This window comes from Drosophila teissieri, chromosome 2R, assembly GCF_016746235.2.
Source record: "Drosophila teissieri strain GT53w chromosome 2R, Prin_Dtei_1.1, whole genome shotgun sequence".
Classification (NCBI taxonomy): domain Eukaryota; kingdom Metazoa; phylum Arthropoda; class Insecta; order Diptera; family Drosophilidae; genus Drosophila; species Drosophila teissieri.
In genome coordinates, this window is record NC_053030.1 from 22329577 (window position 1) to 22351017 (window position 21441).

Below are 21441 nucleotides of genomic sequence, written 5' to 3' on the forward strand. Positions count from 1 at the left end.
TCAGCATTTTTAAGTTAAGTTTTAAGTTATGATTTTGTGAACCCTTCAATGGCATTTGAGTTCGCACTTTTATTGGCCAATCGCCCATTGTTCATCGACTGAACACTGGACAGCACACCCACACACAGCCAGATGCAAATGCACATGCATAATTAAGTGAGTTATTGTTCAAGGACGCACACTCACTACTCTGCCCACCAAAGGAATCACTGCGAGAAATTCTGCAAAGAAATATGCATATATGAAATATAAATATGAATTTAAATATTAAGCTGTTGTATTTTTTTAATAACTAGACAAGCAGATGTACTCCTAGGCGTATACTTGATTTCTGATCCCCATCCGCCATGTAAGCCGATTTTTGCCCAGTGACCCCAAAGGCATTACCACTCCCACTCCCACTGCCCTTTTTTCGCCAGTATCCTGATTTCCCATTCCATTCCATTGGGCCGTAAATCAAATTGCAAATCAAAAGCAGCGCCCAACGGCTGCCATAAACTTTTATGGCAAGCGAGCGTGGGTGGAAAAGCTGCTGCCGCTGAGCTTTTCACGCTCCCGAAAAGAAAAGCGCTTGCTCTCGCTTTTCACTTTTCTCGCCTCCGCCTTTCAGCGGGAAATCTCCTGCTGCTGCTTCCGTTTCACTTTCAGTTGCTTTCGAATTGTCCGCCAAATTGGACGCTCCACGTGTCCGTAATTTTCGATCCACCCACGGGAGCAGGCGAAACAACAACAAGAGCGCAGAAACTGTCCAAAAATATATAGCTACCAACGTACCTTGTGTCATTCGCTGAAGTTTCTGCTCTGGGCGCAAAGATCCTCGCAAAAAGTGCGGAAAAGTGAAGAAAATCGAAGGGGAAAACCCAAAGCGAACTCTTAATTGTGTAAGTCCCGCGTGCCCATGTATGTGTGTGCGATTGTGCGAATTGTGCGTGTGTGTGTGTGTGTGTGTGTGTGTATTGGTGGGAGTGTCCTTCGAGTCCTGGCAGTAAATATTTAAAACAATTAAAGCCCTAGCCCGCGCCAAGGTCCCTTCCCGCAGGACGAGCCCGTTGGCAGGCCCAATTAGGCGGCGTTCCCTCGCACGTTCCACGTCCTGCGCCCAGGATAACTGCATTGTGCGGCTAATTCGGCGTTAATGCAGTCTGATTACAGCCCATCCCGATACCCTTGCATGCCACCTGCCACTGACTACCACTGACTGCCACTGACTACCACTGCCTGCCACTGCGTTGCAATAGAGGGCCACAGCCAGCAGCTGGTCACCGGATTCGCTGGCAGTGGCCATGAAAACTCGCTGCAACTGCAACATTTTCGTAGCACACTTTTCGGGGGAAAACTGCGAGTGAAAGTGAAGCCTTGGGCTAAGGCGAAAGTTTGGCCGGACTTAGCGTTTAAACCAGGACTCAACATAACTTAAGACAACAGTTGTGCAAAGTTTCAAGTAATTAAGAGTGCAGCTCACCAAACCCCTGATAAAAGTTAGGAAAATACGAAACGAATTTGCGAGAGGTCAGGTAATTTAACAATCATTGCAAAATAAAGACAAATTCTTCGCTTCTTCAAGGTTTTGTGTTTAAGGCTTACCGCATGCCAACTCTATATCCATTTGGCTTGTAATATCTGGTTAGTTACGGCGAATTCACTCTGGCAGTGAGCTGAAATTGAAACCTGATTGGAAGCGTAATTTGCATTATCTCAGAGTCGTGTCCAATAAATTTGCATGTACATGCCAGGAACCCCTCCCCGCCGCTGCTACCGCCTGCAAGCGCTTGGCTGGGCATCAGGTGCATCCGATTCCGGGCCGAATGGATACTTGGGGCTGGGCAAATATTTGCCCCAAGTTGGCCAGGAGTGGTGCCTCCAGCCGCGTCCATTCCGGATCACCCCGTTGCCCGGGCCACCGTGCTCCGCTCCAGCCAAGCGTGGATGAACGCAAAATTAATTCCAGCCTCCGCCCGCTGAGGCACTCCTCTTGTGCCCGCACCGCTGGCGGCACCTTCGTCCCGAGTCCCAAGTCCCGACAACTTTTTACTACTTTCGCTATCCTTTTGCTCCTGCCGCCCAAGTTTTTCCTGCTGGAAGGGGGCTTCCACTTGGTGGGCATTTTCTTCGCTCTTCTGGGGCATTGTTATTGGAATGTCTAAGTCGAGTTTCTGTTATTGGCGTACAGTGGGGCATCGATAAGTGGGATATGGGTCCTCAAAGTTCCTTAAGGTTAAAATATCCTAAGGACTAATGCCAAGCTTGGATACAATAAAACTTAGTGTTGGAGATTTTCTTTTAATCTAACCATTTCGACTGGGAAAAATTTCAGTTTATGAAATCATTATGTTTACTTTTGCGAAATCCCTTGATAACTTAGTTACTTTACTTTTCAGTTCTTATTTCCGAATTCAATTTAATCGCTTCAATAGTTTCATTTGGTAAACCGCAGTTACTTTTAATGGAACTGCCCTGTGATTGTCGTGCCTTTTGTTGTAGTGATTGCTGTGGCAGCCTGCGTCGCTCGCTACCTCAGCATCCTTGCCCTTGGAGCGGGCTTTCCTCCTCCCCTTCTAAGGTCCTTGCTACCTCCTATCCCCCTCCCCAGTTACCCCTGCCCTGCGCCGTTTGCCTCGTCCTGTCGCTTTTTGTTCCTTTTCCTGTGTGCCTTGTGGCTTCCTTCCTGTTCGGCATGAACGTGCGTTGTTTCCTTCGCGTTTGGGCTTTTGGCATTGGCCTGTCCGTGTTTTGTGCGTGTTTGCCAGGGCTCAAGTTCAGGTTTTCCAGTTTTTCGGCTTTTTTGCCGTTTCCCCTGCCATTTGCCATTTGCTATTTGTTATTTTATTCGCTTGGCTCCGAGCGCTTTCCCTTTGTGTGTACATTTGAATCGCAATCAAATAACAATAAAAACATCACCGACCTGGCTGAAAAGTGATCGCTGACATCGGAGTACGAGTACGAGTATCCAGTGCATTAGACTTAAAGCCACATCCTGATGGATGGCGGGATTTGGCTGTTTGTTGTTCGCTGTTTGGCAGTGACTGTGTCACCCTGGCGTATACGCAATGTGGCGGATCTGCTGACTACTCGAGCGGGGAACTTGTTGAGGGCTTAAGTGGCAAATTGACAAGGTAATGGATTAGCCACGACCGTCTCTGTAGGGCAGGTCCGTCATTTTAATAGATTCTTTTGAAAATTCAATTTTCATTGAGGTAAATAGGTATTTATTTGAATATGTGGCCCAGAGACAGCGAGTAAATGGAACCATTTAAAAGTAAACCTTATTGTCTAGCTGCGGGCTTAACTAAATATGAGGCGATTGCAGACTCGGTGAACTTTGACCTACAGCACAAAGCTGTTAAACTGCTTGTGCATGTCAGCACAGCTTTTCCCCGCTTTCCGCCACACTCCCCGCTCCTTTCACTCACTATCTCTCCGCGGCAGCTGTTGTTGCATTTCCCTGACAATGCAACTGCCAATATACATGAATGTGGCTGTAAGTAGCAATGTGGTGGTGTGGAAGGGCGATTGTGTTTGTGTTGTGTTGGTTGTGTGTGTTAGTTGTGTGGCTAACATTGACATTTGTGTCCGCTTAAGCGAACGACTCCTTCGAGGAAGGCGGGCTCTTATGCAACATGTGAAATCCTAATCAGATTGCACAGACGCTCTGTGCTCCGTTCACCTGGAAGGGATTATCATTACAGGAGGTCACATAAATCCAGGGTGAAAAAGAGTTACTTTACAAAGGAGTCCAAGGACCAGTGCGTTCATTCTTTTCGGCACTAATCCTTTTAGGATGGATTTATCCTTTTATATGGATAATAGCAACATTTACGGTTGATTAACATGCATTAGCACTAGAATAGTATCTTAGTATAATAAACCTATGTCTCAACTTTGTTGGCAAGTGTAGTCCTTCCATCCGAATCCACGTGGCTATCGCCACAAGCTGGCATTCATATGCACCTGCCAAATTCTTGTCCGCCAGTTGCACTTGCATTCCTCGTCAGCAATCGACCAACTCGTGCAACTGGTGCATGATCAGGCCCTGCAGCATTTCCCTGGCCAAAATGCACCCGTGGCACGGGCAGTCCCGGGAATTGGGAATGTGCTCCGACCGCAGGTTTGTCAGCTGCAGCCGTCGTTGTGCCTCCATTCTGGAACGCTTCCTCAGGCTCCTACATCTGCAGTGCACACAGCTATAGATGGTGATTCCTAATACATAAGACTTAGTTTGATACAACTACGAAACAAGTTGACTTACCAACTCCCACCACGGATATGTGCAGCAGCAGAACCATGAAGACAAAGCGGCCAAAGTGCCTATGTTGTCGAAGGTCCTGGAATGGAGATTCGTGCTTGAAGCTGGTGCTGGTATCTGCATCCGTTGGAGCCACAGTGGAGGTGTCTGCCATTGTGGCCAAGTCGAGTTCCGTGGAATTGGCGCCAGTATTGTTTTCGTGCTCGAAGTCAGCCATTTGCAGCAGCTGCGTTACATTTAGCCAGTCAAAGTCTTTCGCGAAATGCAGAGATACGCAGATAGGAAAAACAGAAATCAAACCAACCGCAGGTGGCATTCCAAGTGCACTTACCCGTAAAGTTGTCATCAGCTTTGGCCAGCTGAGCGCAGGAAACCGAGGTGGCCAGCAGCAAGATCCACCTGGCCTTGTTTACCTGGACGGAGGGGCTCATGGTGCTATGGTGCTCCGCCAATCGATCCAATGCAACTGAGCAAACTGAAGGCCTCGATTCCAGTTAGACTTATCAACAGAAAAGCTGTTTATTTGACTCGCAACTTACGCCGAAGAAAGATGCCAAGTGGATTTCAATCCCAACGTAAATACATAGCTTACGCAATCAAAACACCCAAACAAAATTAGGAATCATAAACAAAACTTCAGTCATATTACTATAGACCACAGGTCGGGCATCAAGTTCATCAAAATAATAATGTTAAATAGCTAAGAAGTAGCTCCCTTAATTTTACTCAAGTAATATGCAAAGTATTTCCTAGGCATAGTGTGTGATGACCCCACAGTTTTCGATGCAGAACGAGTTTCTGGCGAGGCAGCAGTTGCGGCACAGGCAGTTGACCTTGGGGGCGTGCAGGAAGGTCAGCTCCAGGACGCGGGCCGCCTCCTGGGGCATCGTGGGCCACACAATGCTCTGGGTGCGCGGGGCGTAGACATCGAGGCCGTCGGAAGTCGATTCCACAGCCCGCGAGATCCGGCAGAAGCAGCAGATACATCCTGGCCAGGGGGACACAGGAAATCGGAAATCTCCGCTCTGCGAGTTGATCGAGGCAATGCAAGGCTTTTTAAACTCACCCGCGAAGCCCAGAAGAACCAGGACGAAGAGTCCCAGCAGAGTCAGCGAAAAGATTCGCATCTGGGACTCGGCCAGCAGGGAATCCCGAGACTCATTCCCAAATCCTTGGCAATGGAATTGGTGCGGCCAAGTGGATAGTGCCAGGATGAGAAAAGTGCATCGAGTGACCGGCGCCAAAGACATTTTGTTAATGGTTTTCAGCGCCTTGCCAGCGAACAATAAACCACTCGAAAATGGAAAAACAAACCGCGGAAAACAGCTGCACGCAGATGGCGACATCGCCGTGGCACAAACACAATCGGCTTGCAAACTTCTGGCCAAATGAAAATTCTGCAAGTGCTAATCGCCATAAAGCTTCTTTCGAAAGCACCCCATTCCATTCCCATTCCACTTGCTGTTTACCCGAGAAAAATGCAAATGCTACACTTTCGAAAATCCATTACACTGGAGGGAACTCCAAGACGGAACATTCAGTTCAGCAACTCAGAAACTTAATCGCTGCAAAGTCAAGGCTAAGTTATCATGTAATGAAGCAAAGGTAGTTTTAAAAGAGGTTCCCTCTGAATACAGTAACTTTGTGAAGGTATCCTTTTCCAGGACCTTTCGCTTGGCAATGCTCATGAGTACGTGAACGAGTACACTCACATGCGTTCATACTCATACCGAAGCCAGCAGAACACCCACTGCCGCCCACTTGTCTGAAAGCATTAAATCGGTGCGTTTTGCCTGGGTGTGCAGTTGTCATAAACCAAATAAAAGTAACCCATTTGCCCTGAGAAATTACATTTAAATTGCAAATTTAGGGCAGAAACAAAGCGGCGCACACGAAACACACGGAACACACACACTCGACACTCAGCTGCACTCGAAAGCATGGAAATGTGCGCAAAGGTGCAAATGTGGTGCAACGTGAAGGTGCGGGGGAAAAGGGGGGAAATTCTGCGAAAACTGGGTGACAAGAAAAAATCATTTGCAGACATAATTCACTTAACTGCCAGCTGTCTCCCTCGTCCTTGTGTACTCATTCATCCATCCCGTGTATGCATTTTTTCCCACTTTGCTGTGTGAAATTTAATAGCGAGTTGCACACGATGTCCTTACGGCCACTGAAAACCCAAACGCGTTTAGTTGCCAATCGATACGGCGATATGGCAATTAACCTAAAAATAGGCTAATGGAGAAATTGTGTAGCCTAAATTATTAAACTGTCTGTCATGTACCTAGTACCAGTGCCAGTGCAGGCAGCAATTTCCTTTAATACCCATCATTAATCATTGTGGATTCAAAAGATTCGGTGTCTGCATAGAACTGCACTCGTGTTTTCCAAATGCAAACTTAGCTTCCTGCGAAGGAAGTCGCATGGCCAACAGTTTTCAATTTAATCAACGAAATGATTTGCAATTTGGAATTCATAAAAAAAGAGGCGAATCACTTGAAATGCCACTTTACGCGCATTTTGATTGTGATTTAGCGCTGAATTTGCGATTACCAGGACGATGACAGCGAAGGACGAAGGACGACAGACGATGACGAAGTAGATGAATATTTAATGCGGCTACAGGAGCCCCGGGGACCCAAGACGAAGGACGAAGTACGGAGCGAGGCGGCCGGAGGACACTGAGGTGGGGAGCAGGCGATGCAATAGAACGTGAAAATCTGTTTTCCTCTAGCATTTTCCGGGGGGGAGAGGCCAGGGAAAGCTGGGGAACAGGGGTAACTTCGTTGCATCAGGACAAATTTGTGTGCGTGCGCTTGGCCTCCGTCGATGGTCATCCACACATATATGTATATCTACGAGTATATCTATATCTATAGCTATAGCTATAGCTCCCGCAAAACTGAATAATCGATAGCGCCCGTCGAGCACTTGAAATAGCACCAATAACTCATTGAACTGCGAGCAAAGAGGCCAGCATCCTCTGCTCCCTTTTGCTTCTCCCTCCGCAGGATTCATTTGCATCCACATTTCGAGGACCACACTTGGCACTGCATAATTACTCAAGGCTTTGAAGTTTGTCAACGCGGTGGAAATCGAGATATCCGAAGGTTTATGGTCCTAATTAGCGGAGGTAGTTGCAAATTAGCCTCTCTTGCAGCTGGCAGTTAAAATTCAGTTATTTCATAGTTTAATTAACAGAAGATGCATGAAGGAAGCCACGAATTCATCGATGGAATTGGAATTTGAGTATCTCAAAGCTTTTGAAATGCCATGCATGAGTGCAACGAACAATTTCATTGCTTGACAATGAACGAAGTGCTTTATTTTCTGCAGTGCTGCTTTGCATATCCTGCGCCTACGCCCCCTCCCAAGCCACCCACTTTCGCCTACTTTCACCCGCTTTCACCCACTTTCGCCAGGGGGGCGAAGGTCGCCTCTCGCTTTGTTCGCCGCTTGTGGGCAGCCTTCGTGGGTTCAAGTTCAAATGCCCCGAGTTTGGCCCCTCGTAATTGCCGTGACTTGTGCAACAGCAGAGAGCACAGATGCCACTGGTGGTGGGGCGATGATGATCTAGATGGGGATTGGTGGTGAAATGGTGGGGATGACGGGGATAATGGGGATGCCGAAGGTCCCTTGTCTCGCCTTGGGGCTGCAGGCGCAGGGAAATTTAACTTTCGCATAAAAATGTCAAAATAGGGAAAATTATGAAATGCCAAAAGGCGGAAAACGCTGTCGGCGGATTGTTCGCAAAAAAGGAAGAGAAAGCGAACAGGAAAACTATAATGCAGCCCATGTAAGCTCTCCCCACCCCGCTGCACTGCACATTCCCAAGGACGCTCACCCACCGCCCCCCTCGTTCTCATCAAGCGTAAACAAGCGGCGGCAGAAGCTCGAAAACATTTTCACACTCGAATTGACCAAACACAAACAAGGCAAAAAGAGCGCGGGTAGTGCGGGGGCGGGGCGGGGCGGTGAAGGGAGCAGGGGGTGGCTGGGCGGAAAATGGAAAAGGAGTTACGCCCCCGCACACACTCTTATTAGACTTATTTGTTCACACACGTGGCCACTATTATTAGTTGCTGTATGTATAGGGATTTTGGTGTGTGGTTTTTGGCTTCCAGGAACTCGAACAATTCTGGTGTGTATCAATTACACATGTAATATTTAATAATTAACAAATGTGCATTGTCGACCTTGACATTGTTAGTCATTCGTGTAATTAAAACACATTTCCATAACAAATGAGCTTTGTTTTAAATGGCGCATTTTTGGGTCTCATTGAAAAGGGCGTAAATGGAAGTACACTGAAAAATGAAGCTGTTGACTAAAGGCACTCAACTGTGAATTCAAACACAAAAAAATGTTACTTCAATCAGGACTCGTACATAAATTTGAGCAGTAAGTTGGTCAAAGTTTGCTTTTCAGTTGGCAAACTACTAGCCAACCCGTTTATTTGCCGAACTGAACTGAAATGCCAACTGTTTGCGCAGATTTTGGCACACTGATAAAAAAAAGTGTGACTAAATTTATATGGTGTCTTAATTTTCCCTCTTACTCTCATTGGATTTCCTTTTATTTATTCCCATAGTCTCATTACAAACTAACATTATTCCGCAGCTAGTCATTTTGTTATCTGTAAGATATATATTTAGTTTTATACTGGACGCCAAACCGCTCTCGTTTTCACCTGACCGAGGGGGAGGAAAAGTTTCCCGCCACTTTTCACGCTTTCCCATGGAAACTTTGGCGCTTCCGCCTGCCACCTCTCGATTTTCATTGTCAGGCGATTGTGTTTCGACCATTTGGAGCATTTCCAGAAAAGTTCGCACAAAGCTAAATGTTTATTTGTACTGCAGTTGGATTGCCGCCTGTTTGCTTGTTTGTTTGTGTGATTGCTTGTTTCGCAGTAGTTTTTTCAGTTTTTTTTTAGTTTTTTAGTCTTTTGTTTGGTTTTTCCGGGTGTTCCGGTTTTTCCCTGTGCGTCGCCGCTGAATCGCATTCTTGGGCCAGGAATCATTAGGAACTATTTGCTAAGCAAATGCCACTGGCATTGCGGAGTGGCCTGAAATTGTTGCAGCCGGAATGCTGGACCGCAAAAAAAGTTGCATGGCAATGGGGAAAACCAGGCCAGGAGCAAAGCAACCTTGCTCGAAAATGGCGCTGCGAATTGGTATTGTGGTTTTTCCCCCACCCAATTTTCCCAGCGGCGTTGCCCCTTTGGGGCGGCATTTTCCCGGTTCCCCCGGCGAACGGAGCTCATCATTGGCACATTAAGAGCACCTCATTGGCACACTCACTCGGCCAAATGCACATTTGACTGGCTAATTACGAGGCTGTCAACAAATTGGCATAAAAAAACAAACGCCATCTCATCTCATCTCATCTCGCTGCCAAGGAGATGCCACCGAAACGTGACCAGGCAAAAAACTATCAAGCAGTGCGGAAAAGCCGGAAAATCCGCCCACTTCTCATCGCACATCCCATCAACATCACACGATGTTACGGCCACTACAGCAAGTGTGACAGTTGGTCTATATGGCACATATAATGTGTGTGCGTGTGTGTGTGTGAGTAAGTGTGAGTGTGAGTGAGTGTGAGTGCGCCCAGCATCAAGTGCCATTGACGGCGCGTCATTTTCTTGAGTACTCATTTATCCTCGGCGCACAAAAGCTGCCACCTCCTGAAATGGAAAAAAAGCATTCGAGCCTCGAGTCTGCGTATTTAATTAACGAAACGGAAATTGCAAAATGCGACTACAGATACTAAATCCATTGAACTTGCATTAAGTTTAAGTTGGCTGTCCTTGTCACAGTCACACCTTTCCTTTAATCCCATTTAATAACAATATTCTTTAAGAAATAGATTAATCCATGTTAAAGCCAAAACAGTGAAATTTCTAGTGATTGGCTTGTAAATGTTTTTTCTATGGGAACGAACTTTTTTCACAAACGAACGTCAATAGAATTTGAAACCCATAAACTAATTTGCAATACAGCACCATATTCGTTATTATATTCAACTCGTAGCTTCTGGCATCGATAATCAAATTAAGGTATTTGCACTCAACAGCTAATCAAGTAACTTTCTGCACTGGCTATTCAAGTTGAAAAGTTTTGGGGCTAAAAGTGAATGAGTTTACGGCAACTGATTACATATAAGTACAATATTAGCCCTTTCGTTTAATCTAAGGGAATGAAGCCCCAGTGAGGTGACCCTTCCTAATTGCTTTCATTTGGCTTGCATCGAGGCCAATTCCATCCATCAGCGTGGCCCATAGCATATATATCCAGAGCTCTTGGCCATCTGTGAAAGTTGGCAGTTGGCCAGCGGATTGTCACCTGTGAGAACCAACTGAACGAACTAATAAATTGAAATATTTGCATATTCCACAGCTGGAGGAGGATCAGAACTGCCACCCAAATGGGGCAGAGCAGCAAGTCCGGAAGTGCCGGAGTCGGGGGCGGAGCTGGAGGCGGTGGCGGAGGAGGCGTGGTCTGCCCCTCTACGGCGATCAGTGGCTGTGCATCCGGAACGGCGCTCATCCAACTGGACGCCACTGGGCCAGGAGCCGGCGGAGCTGGGGAGTCGGAACATGAGCGCGGCACCTGGACGGGTCGCTTCGATTTCCTGCTCTCGCTGCTCGGATACTCCGTGGGCCTGGGCAATGTGTGGCGGTTTCCCTACCTGTGCTACAACAACGGCGGAGGTGGGTTTCATCTACGAAGTATATCTAATAAGTACACATATCCATTACAATTAGCGTTTAAGTTCCAAGGGATTTCATATCACCGTTGCTGCCTAAAAGTATGCAACATGATATGAAGATACAAGGCTTCTCTTTACTGCATCCTTTTACGCACCTCATCACCTCACCTCACCTCATTGTAAAGCTTAAATGAAATACTTTCCCTTCCAGGAGCCTTCCTCATCCCCTTCACCATCATGCTGGTCATCGCCGGACTGCCGCTGATGTTCATGGAGCTCTCCTTCGGCCAGTACGCCGCTCTGGGTCCCGTGGCCGTTTACCGCAGGTTCTGCCCACTGTTCCGGGGCCTGGGCACCGGCATGATCCTGGTGTCCGCCATTGTGATGCTCTACTACAACCTGATCATCGCCTGGACCATCTTCTACATGTTCGCCTCGTTTGCGCCGGTGCTGCCCTGGCAGAACTGCGAGCCCGCCTGGAGCACAAAGTGTGAGTTTGTGTTTGTCCCCTGGAGAGCACATAGTGTGATGGCCCCAATTAATTAATAGGCCAAAGCACTTGGGGAAGACGGATGGGAGAGCGGGAGGGCGGAAGATAAAAGCGGATGTCAGATTCTCATCTTTTGTTACGTTTTTCGGGTAATAAATTAGGCAAATTGCAGGCTGTCAAAAGTGGAATTTTATTCCGCTCTGCTCGGCATTTGTTTTTGTTTGTGTCCATCGGCGGCACGTGGCTCGTTTGGCAAAACACATGGCCAGGCAAATCGGATGGGGCGGCGGCGGGGAAAATGGGGAAAGTGGGGAAAATAAGGAAAATGGTTGTGTAACCAGCAGACCCCGGAGACAATTGATTCGGGACGACGCAGCAAAGATAAACACACACAATCCCAGGGAAACTTTCAAGGAAACTCGCAAGTCAGGGCAAAAATGTAAAATAAAAACTCGATAAGTTCGCCTCCGAAATATCCGAATAGTGGTGGAGGCTAGCATAATGCCAGGGGATCAAAAGTACATCATTCACTCGGCCCCACAAATGCTGATGCCTCCACATTCCCCTGCCCTTCACGCACACGCAAGCAAATAGAAAGTATGAACAAACTTTCGCCCAGAATTATAATAATAAACAAGACGCAGGGCGCCCTGAAGTAGGCAATTGTTTTTGTGCCTCGCTTGACATTGCAAGGTGAGAGCTCTCTGTGTGTTTGTCTGTATGCCTGAGTGTGTGTGTGTGTGTGTGTGTGTGAGGACTATATAAGAGTGTGCTTGTGTGGCGAAGGCGTTTCCTTGTGAATTCCCAAGTCTGCTTGTGACTTTCTTGGCCAGAAACACTTTAAAATGTTCCGCACGCGAATCACATAAATCTTTAACGACCATTGAACGCCGACTCTTCCGGATTCCGGATTCTGGAGCTGGGCGGCGGGAGGCGGGAGGATTTGTCATACTTTCCCGGAAAAGCGTGGCAAGTTTTCTATGTAGGTCAGAAGGGATGACAGACCGAAGGCATTGGAGCTTACTTGTGAGGCATTCAACAAAATTTACATTTCCTGCATGTCATAAATGGTTAATTCGGTGAAGAAATGGGAAACCAAGGGAATGGGTGGAGACTTTCTTTATTGTTTTTGATTAACAAGAAAGTGTTATACAAATTCAAACTTCTCAAGGCTATAGCATGATTTTTGAATACGCTTCCAAATGGATTCCCGAACTACCAGTCCGTATAAAATCAATATATAAGGCGAAGGCCGAGTAATCCACCAGGAACTTGGAATCGAAATCAGACTTTGACTGGGACTCAGGTCCCAGGCTGGCTGCCATTTCCATGTTTTTTTTTTTGTGATAGCCCATAAATCGATAATGGATGCTATTGAGGGTCTCGGATATTGAGTGGAGTCCCTCGGCGCACAGCATTTCACCTTCTGGGAAGCGAACACGGCAGCTTGAAATTGTTAAAATGACAAACAATTATGTCTTAACTGTTTTTGACACTCAATCGCTGGCAGTGGGAAACGCAACCTTGGGCCTGGCTTTTCCGTAAGCTCCGGGGATCCCAGGACGAGAAAGTATTGTGTGTGTGTATGCTGCGTGGGAAGCGGGAGGAGGGGGGGGGAGAGCGGGAGGACCTGCCTCGGCAGACAAGCAATTTCTTAAGGATTTTATTTATTGACACTTCTCGATTCGCCGCCCGATGTGCTGGCAGCATCCTGACCTCGTTCGCCTTTGTCCTCGTCTGTTTTAGATGACAAATGTTTACTTTTAGTGTCACGATTAAAATGTGTTTGACTCTGTTTGTCCACGGATCGAATGTCGCACTCTGTTTGGCTCTCCACTTACTTGTGTGCTTATGTTTTTCAGTAAACATTTGGCCAGCATTTTGATGTGGCTAATAAGGTAAATGATCTGCCCACTAAAAATCCCCTTATTTGACTCTGTAAAGTCTGGCCTTTCACACACATCCACAACATCTGCCATCTGCCATGTGCCATCGCAAAGTGCCATCAAACCTAAGGCCACAACATTTAAGGCCAACTTTCTGCGCCTGGCGTAGCACTCAAGTTGAAAGAAAGTCGGTATCCTTTTGCAACCGGCACACGAACTCCGCCCAGGATTTATTTATGTGCGAATTGGTTGGGGGGCCCTCGTTCCTCTTTCAAATAGAATTTATTTCGCACAACTCGTGTGAGTCTGTGTGTGTGTGTGTGTGTGTGTGCGTTTGTGTAATCAAATTAATTGCAATGCAAACAGAGGCAGACAGGCAAATTAAACGGCGTGTAAACACTTTGAAGTTTTTCACAAAACCATCAACCGCCAGCCACACGAAATTGTTCTCGAATTTATTTCCCCGTCGCAAAATGAAGCTGATGAATGGCTCTGGTTCTGTTTCCAGCGAATGTGTGTATGTGTATATGTGTGTTTGTGTATATGTGTGCATGTGGGCCTGCTCGGAATTTAAACTTGAATCTAGCGATGGTTTAATTCGATGCGGCAACGGGGCGTATGAGTAATGTTTATTGACAGGCGCTGATTGGGCGTTGGAAAGAGGGGGGGCTGCTCAATAAATCGATTTGAATACCCATTTCAGTTCGCAAACGAATTTAGTTCGCAATTAGCCACTGCCAGCAATAATGTCCTGCAGCTTACGTCTTCCCACTCGTAAAAGGACATGTGCGCCAGCCTCGCACTCTCCATGCAAGTGGAAATCGACTGTCAGCCAGTCATTTTGCGGTTATTTGGGTGGAAAACTTCGACGGCGACACTTTCTCTTTTGGCACTCGGCGCACATAAGTCAGATGTCATAACCAAAACTGGAAGTTTCTGACTTTTGTGCGGCTGGCATTTGCGGGCTGACAGGTAAATACAATTTGCGGTTGCTCAGGAAATCGACTATTGTGGGCTGTGGGCTTTGGGAGTGGCAGCGGGTTTTCCAACAAGCTGCCAGTGCCCAGTTGAAGTTAAAGTCTCATTAGGTCTCAGATCAAGTCGGATGGACTTTATGTACTGCCGAAGAAGGGAAAGCGAAAGACAGATTGCTCTGCTATTGACCTTTCACCCCCGCCGCCAAGCAGTCAAATTTGCCAGTTGCCAGATCCTTTCGTGCAACCCTTTTTGGCCAAAGGATTCGGACCTTTTTTTATGTTTGCTGGGGCTGCGCCTTTTGTGCTCTCCTCTGATTTGCTACTTTGTCCTTTTAATTATGTTGCCAGACTCGCAGAACGCCGGGTTGCACAACCCGGCAAATAGTTCATAAATATTAAAACGCTGTTTGCATAATTGAGTGGGGGAATGGAAGGGGCATTGGGTGGGCAAGGTGCGTCCAGATCCAACTTGCTGACAGCCAAAGTCTCTTGCAGATTGCTTCTCCTACGCCCAGGCGGACCAGTGCGAGGCCACCAATGGCACCTACTACCTCCGCACCTGCCACAACGCCACCTCCGCGGCGGAGAACAACATCACCGCGCTGGCACTCGGCGCCCTGAAGCGTCCACCAGCCGAGGAGTACTTCAAGTGGGTTTTCACATGGATTTGCACCACAATCATTTGCTATTTTATGTATTTTTTGATTATTTACCTATTGTCATTACTACATTCGGTATGAATGCGTTTTAACTTGGCTTTCTCTTGCTTTTGGAGCAGCAACTTTGTGCTCGGACTGTCCAAGGGCATCGAGGAGACGGGCAGCATTAAGCTGTCACTGGCCGCCTGCCTCTTCCTGGCGTGGACGATAGTGTTCCTGTGCCTGTGCAAGGGCGTCCAGTCCTCCGGCAAGGTGGTCTACTTCACGGCCCTCTTCCCCTACGTCGTCCTGGTGATACTCTTCGTCCGGGGAGTCACGCTGCCCGGTGCGAGCACGGGCATTATCTTCTACCTGACGCCCGACTGGAAGCAGCTGGCCAACGCCCAGGTAGGTGGTGAATGCGGACTAAACTAAACTAAACTGCTCCATGGACACGGCCTTCATCATCCCATCCTCCACTCCCATCCACTAGGTCTGGGGCGATGCTGCGGTCCAGATATTCTTCGCACTGAGCCCGGCCTGGGGCGGCTTAATCACGCTCTCGTCCTACAACAAGTTCTCCAACAACTGCTACAAGTAAGTTTTATAGTATTGCGATGGGCTTAGAGGCGATAAGTCCACTGGGCGAGTTGACTACCAGCTCACCATGGCTGCAAGTTTATAAGATAGTGAATTAGCACTGGGCATTTTCAATCTAACACCAAATCCAATTAAAGGGACTCGCTGATCGTGGCCTTCTGCAACATAGCCACCTCCTTCTTCGCCGGCCTGGTGATCTTCTCCATCATTGGGTTCCTGGCCCACGAGCTGAACGTCGATGTGGAGAAGGTGGTGGACCAGGGCGCGGGTCTGGCCTTCATTGTCTATCCGGAGGTGGTCACCCGGCTGCCCGTGTCGCCCGTTTGGGCCGTTCTGTTCTTCGTGATGCTGCTGACCCTGGGACTGGACTCCCAGTTCGCTCTGATGGAGACGGTGACCACGGCGATTCTGGACAGGTTCCCCAACCTGAGGCAGTACAAGATCTGGGTGGTCCTGTCGGTGGCCATTTTCGGCTACATCGGCGGTCTGGGCTTCACCACCAATGTGGGTATCTCTCAGCGGCAATCAAAGTGTATGACTACATTACTCCTAATCCTGTAGAGCGGCATGTACTGGCTGCAGCTGATGGACAAGTACGCGGCCAACTGGTCCGTGCTGCTGATCGCCATCTCGGAGTGCATCCTAATTGCCTGGATCTATGGCTCCCAGCGGTTCCTCAACGACATTCAGGGCATGATTGGCAAGCGCTCCTGGTTCTGGAACTTCTTCTGGGGCATCATGTGGCGCTACATCACGCCAGCCACTCTCTTGGTGAGTTCATCTTCCCGGTGACCACTGATCATGTAGCTATATCCGTAATCTACTCAATCTCTGCCAGTTCATATTGTTCTTCAACTGGGTGGAGTACAAGCCGGCCAAGTATGGCCACTATGTGTACCCCATGTGGGCGGATGCAGTGGGCTGGATCGTGGGACTGCTGCCCGTGCTGGTCATCTTTCTGGTGGCCTTCCAGGAGATCTGGCGGGCGCCCAAGAGCCTCAGCTTCAGGGACCGCATCAAGCACCTGCTGCAGCCCACCGCCGAGTGGGGACCAGCGGGCAGGCCCTGTGTCAACCTGCACGCCGAGCGGTACCAGAGCCAGAACTACGACGGCGTGACCAACACCAAGATCCTCATCGAGGAGGAGGCCTCGCCCAAGAAGGCGGCGCACAAGAAGGCCAAGCAACTGACCCTGGACGTGGACGTGGATGTCGAGTGCCTGCCCCTGGCGACTGTGGGCAAGCGGCCAGGTGCTCCGAAGTCAGTGGGCAAGCAAGGCAGCAGCGGCAACCTGCAGACGAATGCCAAGAACGGCACCCACAAGTCGCCCACCACCGAAATCAGCCCCAGCAAGCAGCCCCTGATTCCGGCCGAAAAGGACACTAAGTCGTCCACCACAAAGGTCCTGGCCGCCGGAACGCAGAGCAGCGGACGTGAGTGCACCACCATGTCCACCTTCGCGGGCGGCGGGGAGAAGAAGCCAACCAAAGTCAATTCGGCCACAGTAGCCACCACTGCTGCAGCTACGCTGGCCAGCAGCAACACCACGACATCAGCAACTGTTGCTGCTGCCACCAAATCACCGCCTCCAGCTGGCGTTGCACCTTCCACTTTAGTGGGCGTTGCTGCCACAGGAGCAACAGTTGCTGCTGCGGCAAATGGCAAGGCCAGCATGGCTGCTGGCAAAACCACACTTAAAACGACAATATCATCAGGTGCTGCAACTGTTACTGCTGCTCCTGCTGCTGGTGCCAACAAAGCAGCCAGTGTTGCAACTGCAACAGCAACAGTCGCTGCCGGCAAAACGCCTGCTGCAGCAATGGCTTTGAATGTGGCAGCTTCGGTTAAAGTGTCGCAAACGGATAAAACACCTCCACTAAAGACCACAATAACGGCCAGTGTTGCTGCTGCTCCAGGTGGCACAAAAGCATCAACGACACCTGGTGTTGCAACTGCAACAGTGGTCAGTGTCTCGCCAGGAGCAACAGTGGCTGCCGGTGCCTCAAAAGCAGCCGCTCCACTCAAAGCTACGGCTACATCATCTGCCGTGGGTGCTGCAGCTGCGGCTAATGCAACACAGGCCGCAAAAATCGCACCAGTTGCCGCTCCATCGGCACTTGTTGCTGCTGCACAGCCAGCCAAGTCCACATCCACATCAGCATCGGTGGCAAAGACAAATACCAACGCTGGCAGCAAGCCAACGGCTGCAATGTCCACTTTCAAGTCGGATGTCCCAGCTGCAGCAGCAAGTGTTGGTGCGACGAACGGAAAGGTCCCGCCGAGTGGAGGAGCCACTGCAATAGAACAGCCAGCAGTAAACCAAAAAGCGACAGCGGCAGCAACACAAAAGTCGCAAGCGGCCACTGCAACAGCAACGCCTACAAAAACTGCCTTGACACAAAAGCCCATTGCCCCTTCAGCGGCCAGTGGCAAGGTGGCCACCACGGGTGGTCCAGCCGATGTGTCCAGCAGCCGGAGCACGGATAATCCGCCGACTGCAAAGGGCGCGGCCAGCAGCAGCGTGTCGGCCAAGTCCGCAAAAGCCGGCAGGACACAGGCAAACGAAACCAGCCCCACGAAGCCAGCAGGAAAGCCCATTAAGGCCGGCTCCACCAGCCCCACAAAAGCGGTGGCCAAGCCAGGAGCAACTGCAGCCAAGACTGCAGCGACATCTGCTGCAACAGCGGCTCCTGCGGGCAGCAGCAGCAGCAAGAAGGCGGCCACGTCGACAGCTGCCACATTGGGCAGCCAGGCGAAGACGAAAGGCAATGCATCCGGAGCGGGAACTAAGAAGTAATGGCCAGGCGTAGCAGGTAGGATCTGTGTGCCGAGGGCAAGGAACACGGTCGAACGCATACGTTGTTGTTCCCAATATCGAAAACTATTTTTATAAGTATATATATATAAACGTGTATGTGTGTATCTACGAGCTAAGCAACCCACTTAACTGTACATGTAAAGAGTTTAACTAGGCGATTATGCTAAAGTCGACTACTTATAGACACCTCATTTGGATCGGCAGAGATTGGCGGAGATTGGCAGAGAGCGAGGGAGGATCGAACCTTCATGTTTCCTATGCGAAAGTACCTATTTATCAGTCATCACGGTGGGATGGATAGCTGTTCCTTAGTACCTAATTTCGGATCGATAGCGATTTCAGATGGTGGCGGAAAGACTCGATTGTAATAACCGAACGTAACGAAGTTAACGTAGGCTTTAGGTCAGGACTCCTGGTGTTTGTTTTAGTTTCGTGTGTATATCCCCTGGCTGCCCCCCGTTGGGCGCCAATTAATTCGAGAGCAATGTTGAAAGTGCAATGGAAATCGTTGAGTTTTAAAATATATATAAATTTATATACAAATATACAAAGGTTACAACTAATCAATTTACACAAGTGAGAGATCGTTTGATTGGTTTTTTACTACAAATATTCTTAAGACTACTTTGGAGGGCGGAACTTAGGAGGGCGGAGGTATTTTTCCGTTTTATAAGTGCGTGCATTTGTTTATAGAGCAGAATACATCACCCGGAAGGCGAGATCCCTAATCTGTAAATGTGAATGTGAATGTGAATGTAAATGTAAATGTAAGTGTATCTATGTGCTCACTGTACTCTATGTTTTCTGTGCTAACGAGAGACTCATGTACCTAAATGTTAATCAAGTTGCATCAAATCCCTATTTGTGTGCATTTGTATAGTTAAGGCAAATATTTAGAAATGTTTTATGTGCGTGGAGTAGACGGAAACTAAGCCAAATACGGAAAATGCTCACAGAAAAACGGAAAAACAATAATTACACGTACATTTCTAGAATTTATATAACCATTGTTGTGTATTCATGTTGAAAATAATTATATACATATATATAAATATATTCAAATATACAAGAATAGAAACAAATATAATACTCGTAGATATTTGTATGTGTTTGTACCTGTAGCTAGTTGGGATATTTAAAGCACCAGATACTCAGAAACGATTCAATCTGAAGAAAGTGTGCTTTGCTTCTCACCTTATTTTGATATTACATTATTACAAGTTTAGAGGCATTCGATTGAGAACCCCAACTTTATTCAGTCCCTGAAAATGTGTGATAAATTATTTGCTCCGGCTCGAAGTAATTTTCAATTTGTGTCAAACATATTTAGGCGTATAAGTGAGAACATTCGAAACAGGAATATATAATTAAACGCGAATTGAAATTGTTGTAACTTGAGTTCGTTGTTGTTGTTTGTTTAGCGCAGTAGCTGTGACACCTGCCTACATACATACATATGTACCTAGACCCTAGAAACTAAATTCAGTCATATAACCATATTTGCACACAGGAAGTGAGTCGCCATGAAATTGAGATACCTGGAATTATGGAAATACATTTATTTAAACCAATCAAGTAGTCGAATTGCCATTCATTTAACATAACAGCAAGTTTCTCAGTTTCACGGCGACTAATTTGTTGAGTGAAGGTATATGGAGTATGGGAATAAGCCATCGATGTTGCATGTTTGTTAGTTGAACTGGATGTGTACCTGTAAAATGAAACCGGCAACGTAGTCTAAGCGGAATTATCAAGTAAATATAGATAAGAAATTATGTACCGGCTGTTCGAAAGATATAAACATAAATATTAGCACATGTAATGCCGCAATTTGCTCAAACTTAACTTAGGTCGCAAGTGAATACACAGAAACATAAACTGTCAATTCAGACAAGGTATTTATAGTTTTAAAGTAAATAAATTACCCAATCGGCACTTAAAGTAGTAAAGTAAGCGGAGTTTACTTTAAACATTCAACAGAGGAGCTTCAAATTTTATATGAAACTTTGAGATGCCAACGGATTAAGTACTATAATCGTGTTTAAATAAAACTCGAAGAGCTAGGCAAGTAATCAAATTGCAACTCATATCCCTGTAAACCGAATGAAAACCGAACCGAATTAAGACCCATCAACCGGAAAACCCACCAGTTACATGATCAACAATAATAACAAACTAATAAATGTAAGCCGAATATCTATTCGACGTACGCATTTTAAGCGATTACATAGTTAAGAGTAGATAAAGTCAGGATTGAAAAAACACATTCACATTATTCTTTCAAAGTTCTGTTAATTCCAAATCAAAACTAAGCAGAGTTATGTAATCAGAAAAGTCATTTTGAGGCGGAATTGAATGTCTGCACAGAAAATCAAAAGTAACAGCCCATTTCCCTGTGCCGATTTGAAAAACAGAATCCGTGGGCTAACTACACACAATATCTTACTAAAATAGATGTATAACATTTTGCTGTTCTGGTAATCAAAAATATATGTTATATCAAATTAAAAGTGTAAGCAAATATGACACGTACGAGTATTCCACAGATGCCAATAACTAAACGAGTAATCATAACACAGTATGGTAAAATGTAACATTAAGCCAGGAAAAACAATATTCATGAATAAATATTTATGGGTTTTAACAGTCAGCCGAATATTTGATTTTATTTCGCAAAAAAGTTGTGGAGGGAAACAAGGATGATATATCTCGCGGATTTAAAACCGGATCGAGCACCGAAGGAAAATCCCACCATTCCTCACTCTGCCTTCTCCTCATGCATAAACGGAATTAACTAAAGACTCATTAATCCGGCCAAAGCGAGGGGCATATTTCCTACTTTGCTAGATTCTAAATTCTGGACTCGATGTCGTGCTCGCCTGGAAGGCGCGACTCAACGCAGAACGCCATGGACGCACTTCCAGATACGCTGTCTGAATTTCACTTCATGCGAGAATCTTTCACCGGTCGTAACCGGTTCGACCGGGTTCAAGTAGAGCTATATTTAGTGGCGACGCGCTGCATGCGTGGCGCAGAGCGTAAGACGTGCGACTACAAAGCACAACTGCTAGGGCTCAA

General features: G+C 47.3%; 2 protein-coding genes across 2 annotated transcripts; one reads left to right on the plus strand and one right to left on the minus strand.

The window, feature by feature from the left end:
• Positions 1 to 671: 671 nt before the first annotated feature.
• On the plus strand, positions 672 to 21429 carry LOC122614351. Its single transcript, XM_043788920.1, has 9 exons — positions 672 to 881; positions 10642 to 10955; positions 11166 to 11444; positions 14803 to 14956; positions 15086 to 15353; positions 15439 to 15542; positions 15683 to 16049; positions 16107 to 16316; positions 16384 to 21429. Exons 2-9 carry the CDS (start codon positions 10670 to 10672, stop codon positions 18340 to 18342), a joined length of 3627 nt encoding a protein of 1208 aa, XP_043644855.1. The 5' UTR covers positions 672 to 881; positions 10642 to 10669; the 3' UTR covers positions 18343 to 21429.
• Positions 3229 to 5493, minus strand: LOC122614353. Its single transcript, XM_043788921.1, is given in 6 exon segments — positions 3229 to 4197; positions 4247 to 4495; positions 4575 to 4656; positions 5014 to 5238; positions 5241 to 5300; positions 5302 to 5493. Coding segments are annotated over 6 exon segments (1017 nt in total). The 3' UTR covers positions 3229 to 3988.
• Positions 21430 to 21441: the final 12 nt, after the last annotated feature.

Bases quoted from the DNA above. Each gene is read 5' to 3' on its own strand.
- LOC122614351 (XM_043788920.1), top strand. From the start codon at position 10,670: ATGGGGCAGAGCAGCAAGTCCGGAAGTGCCGGAGTCGGGGGCGGAGCT. The intron at 11,445-14,802 runs GTGAGTTTGTGT...AGTCTCTTGCAG, and splicing joins GCCCGCCTGGAGCACAAAGT to ATTGCTTCTCCTACGCCCAG. The intron at 14,957-15,085 runs GTGGGTTTTCAC...CTTTTGGAGCAG, and splicing joins CCAGCCGAGGAGTACTTCAA to CAACTTTGTGCTCGGACTGT.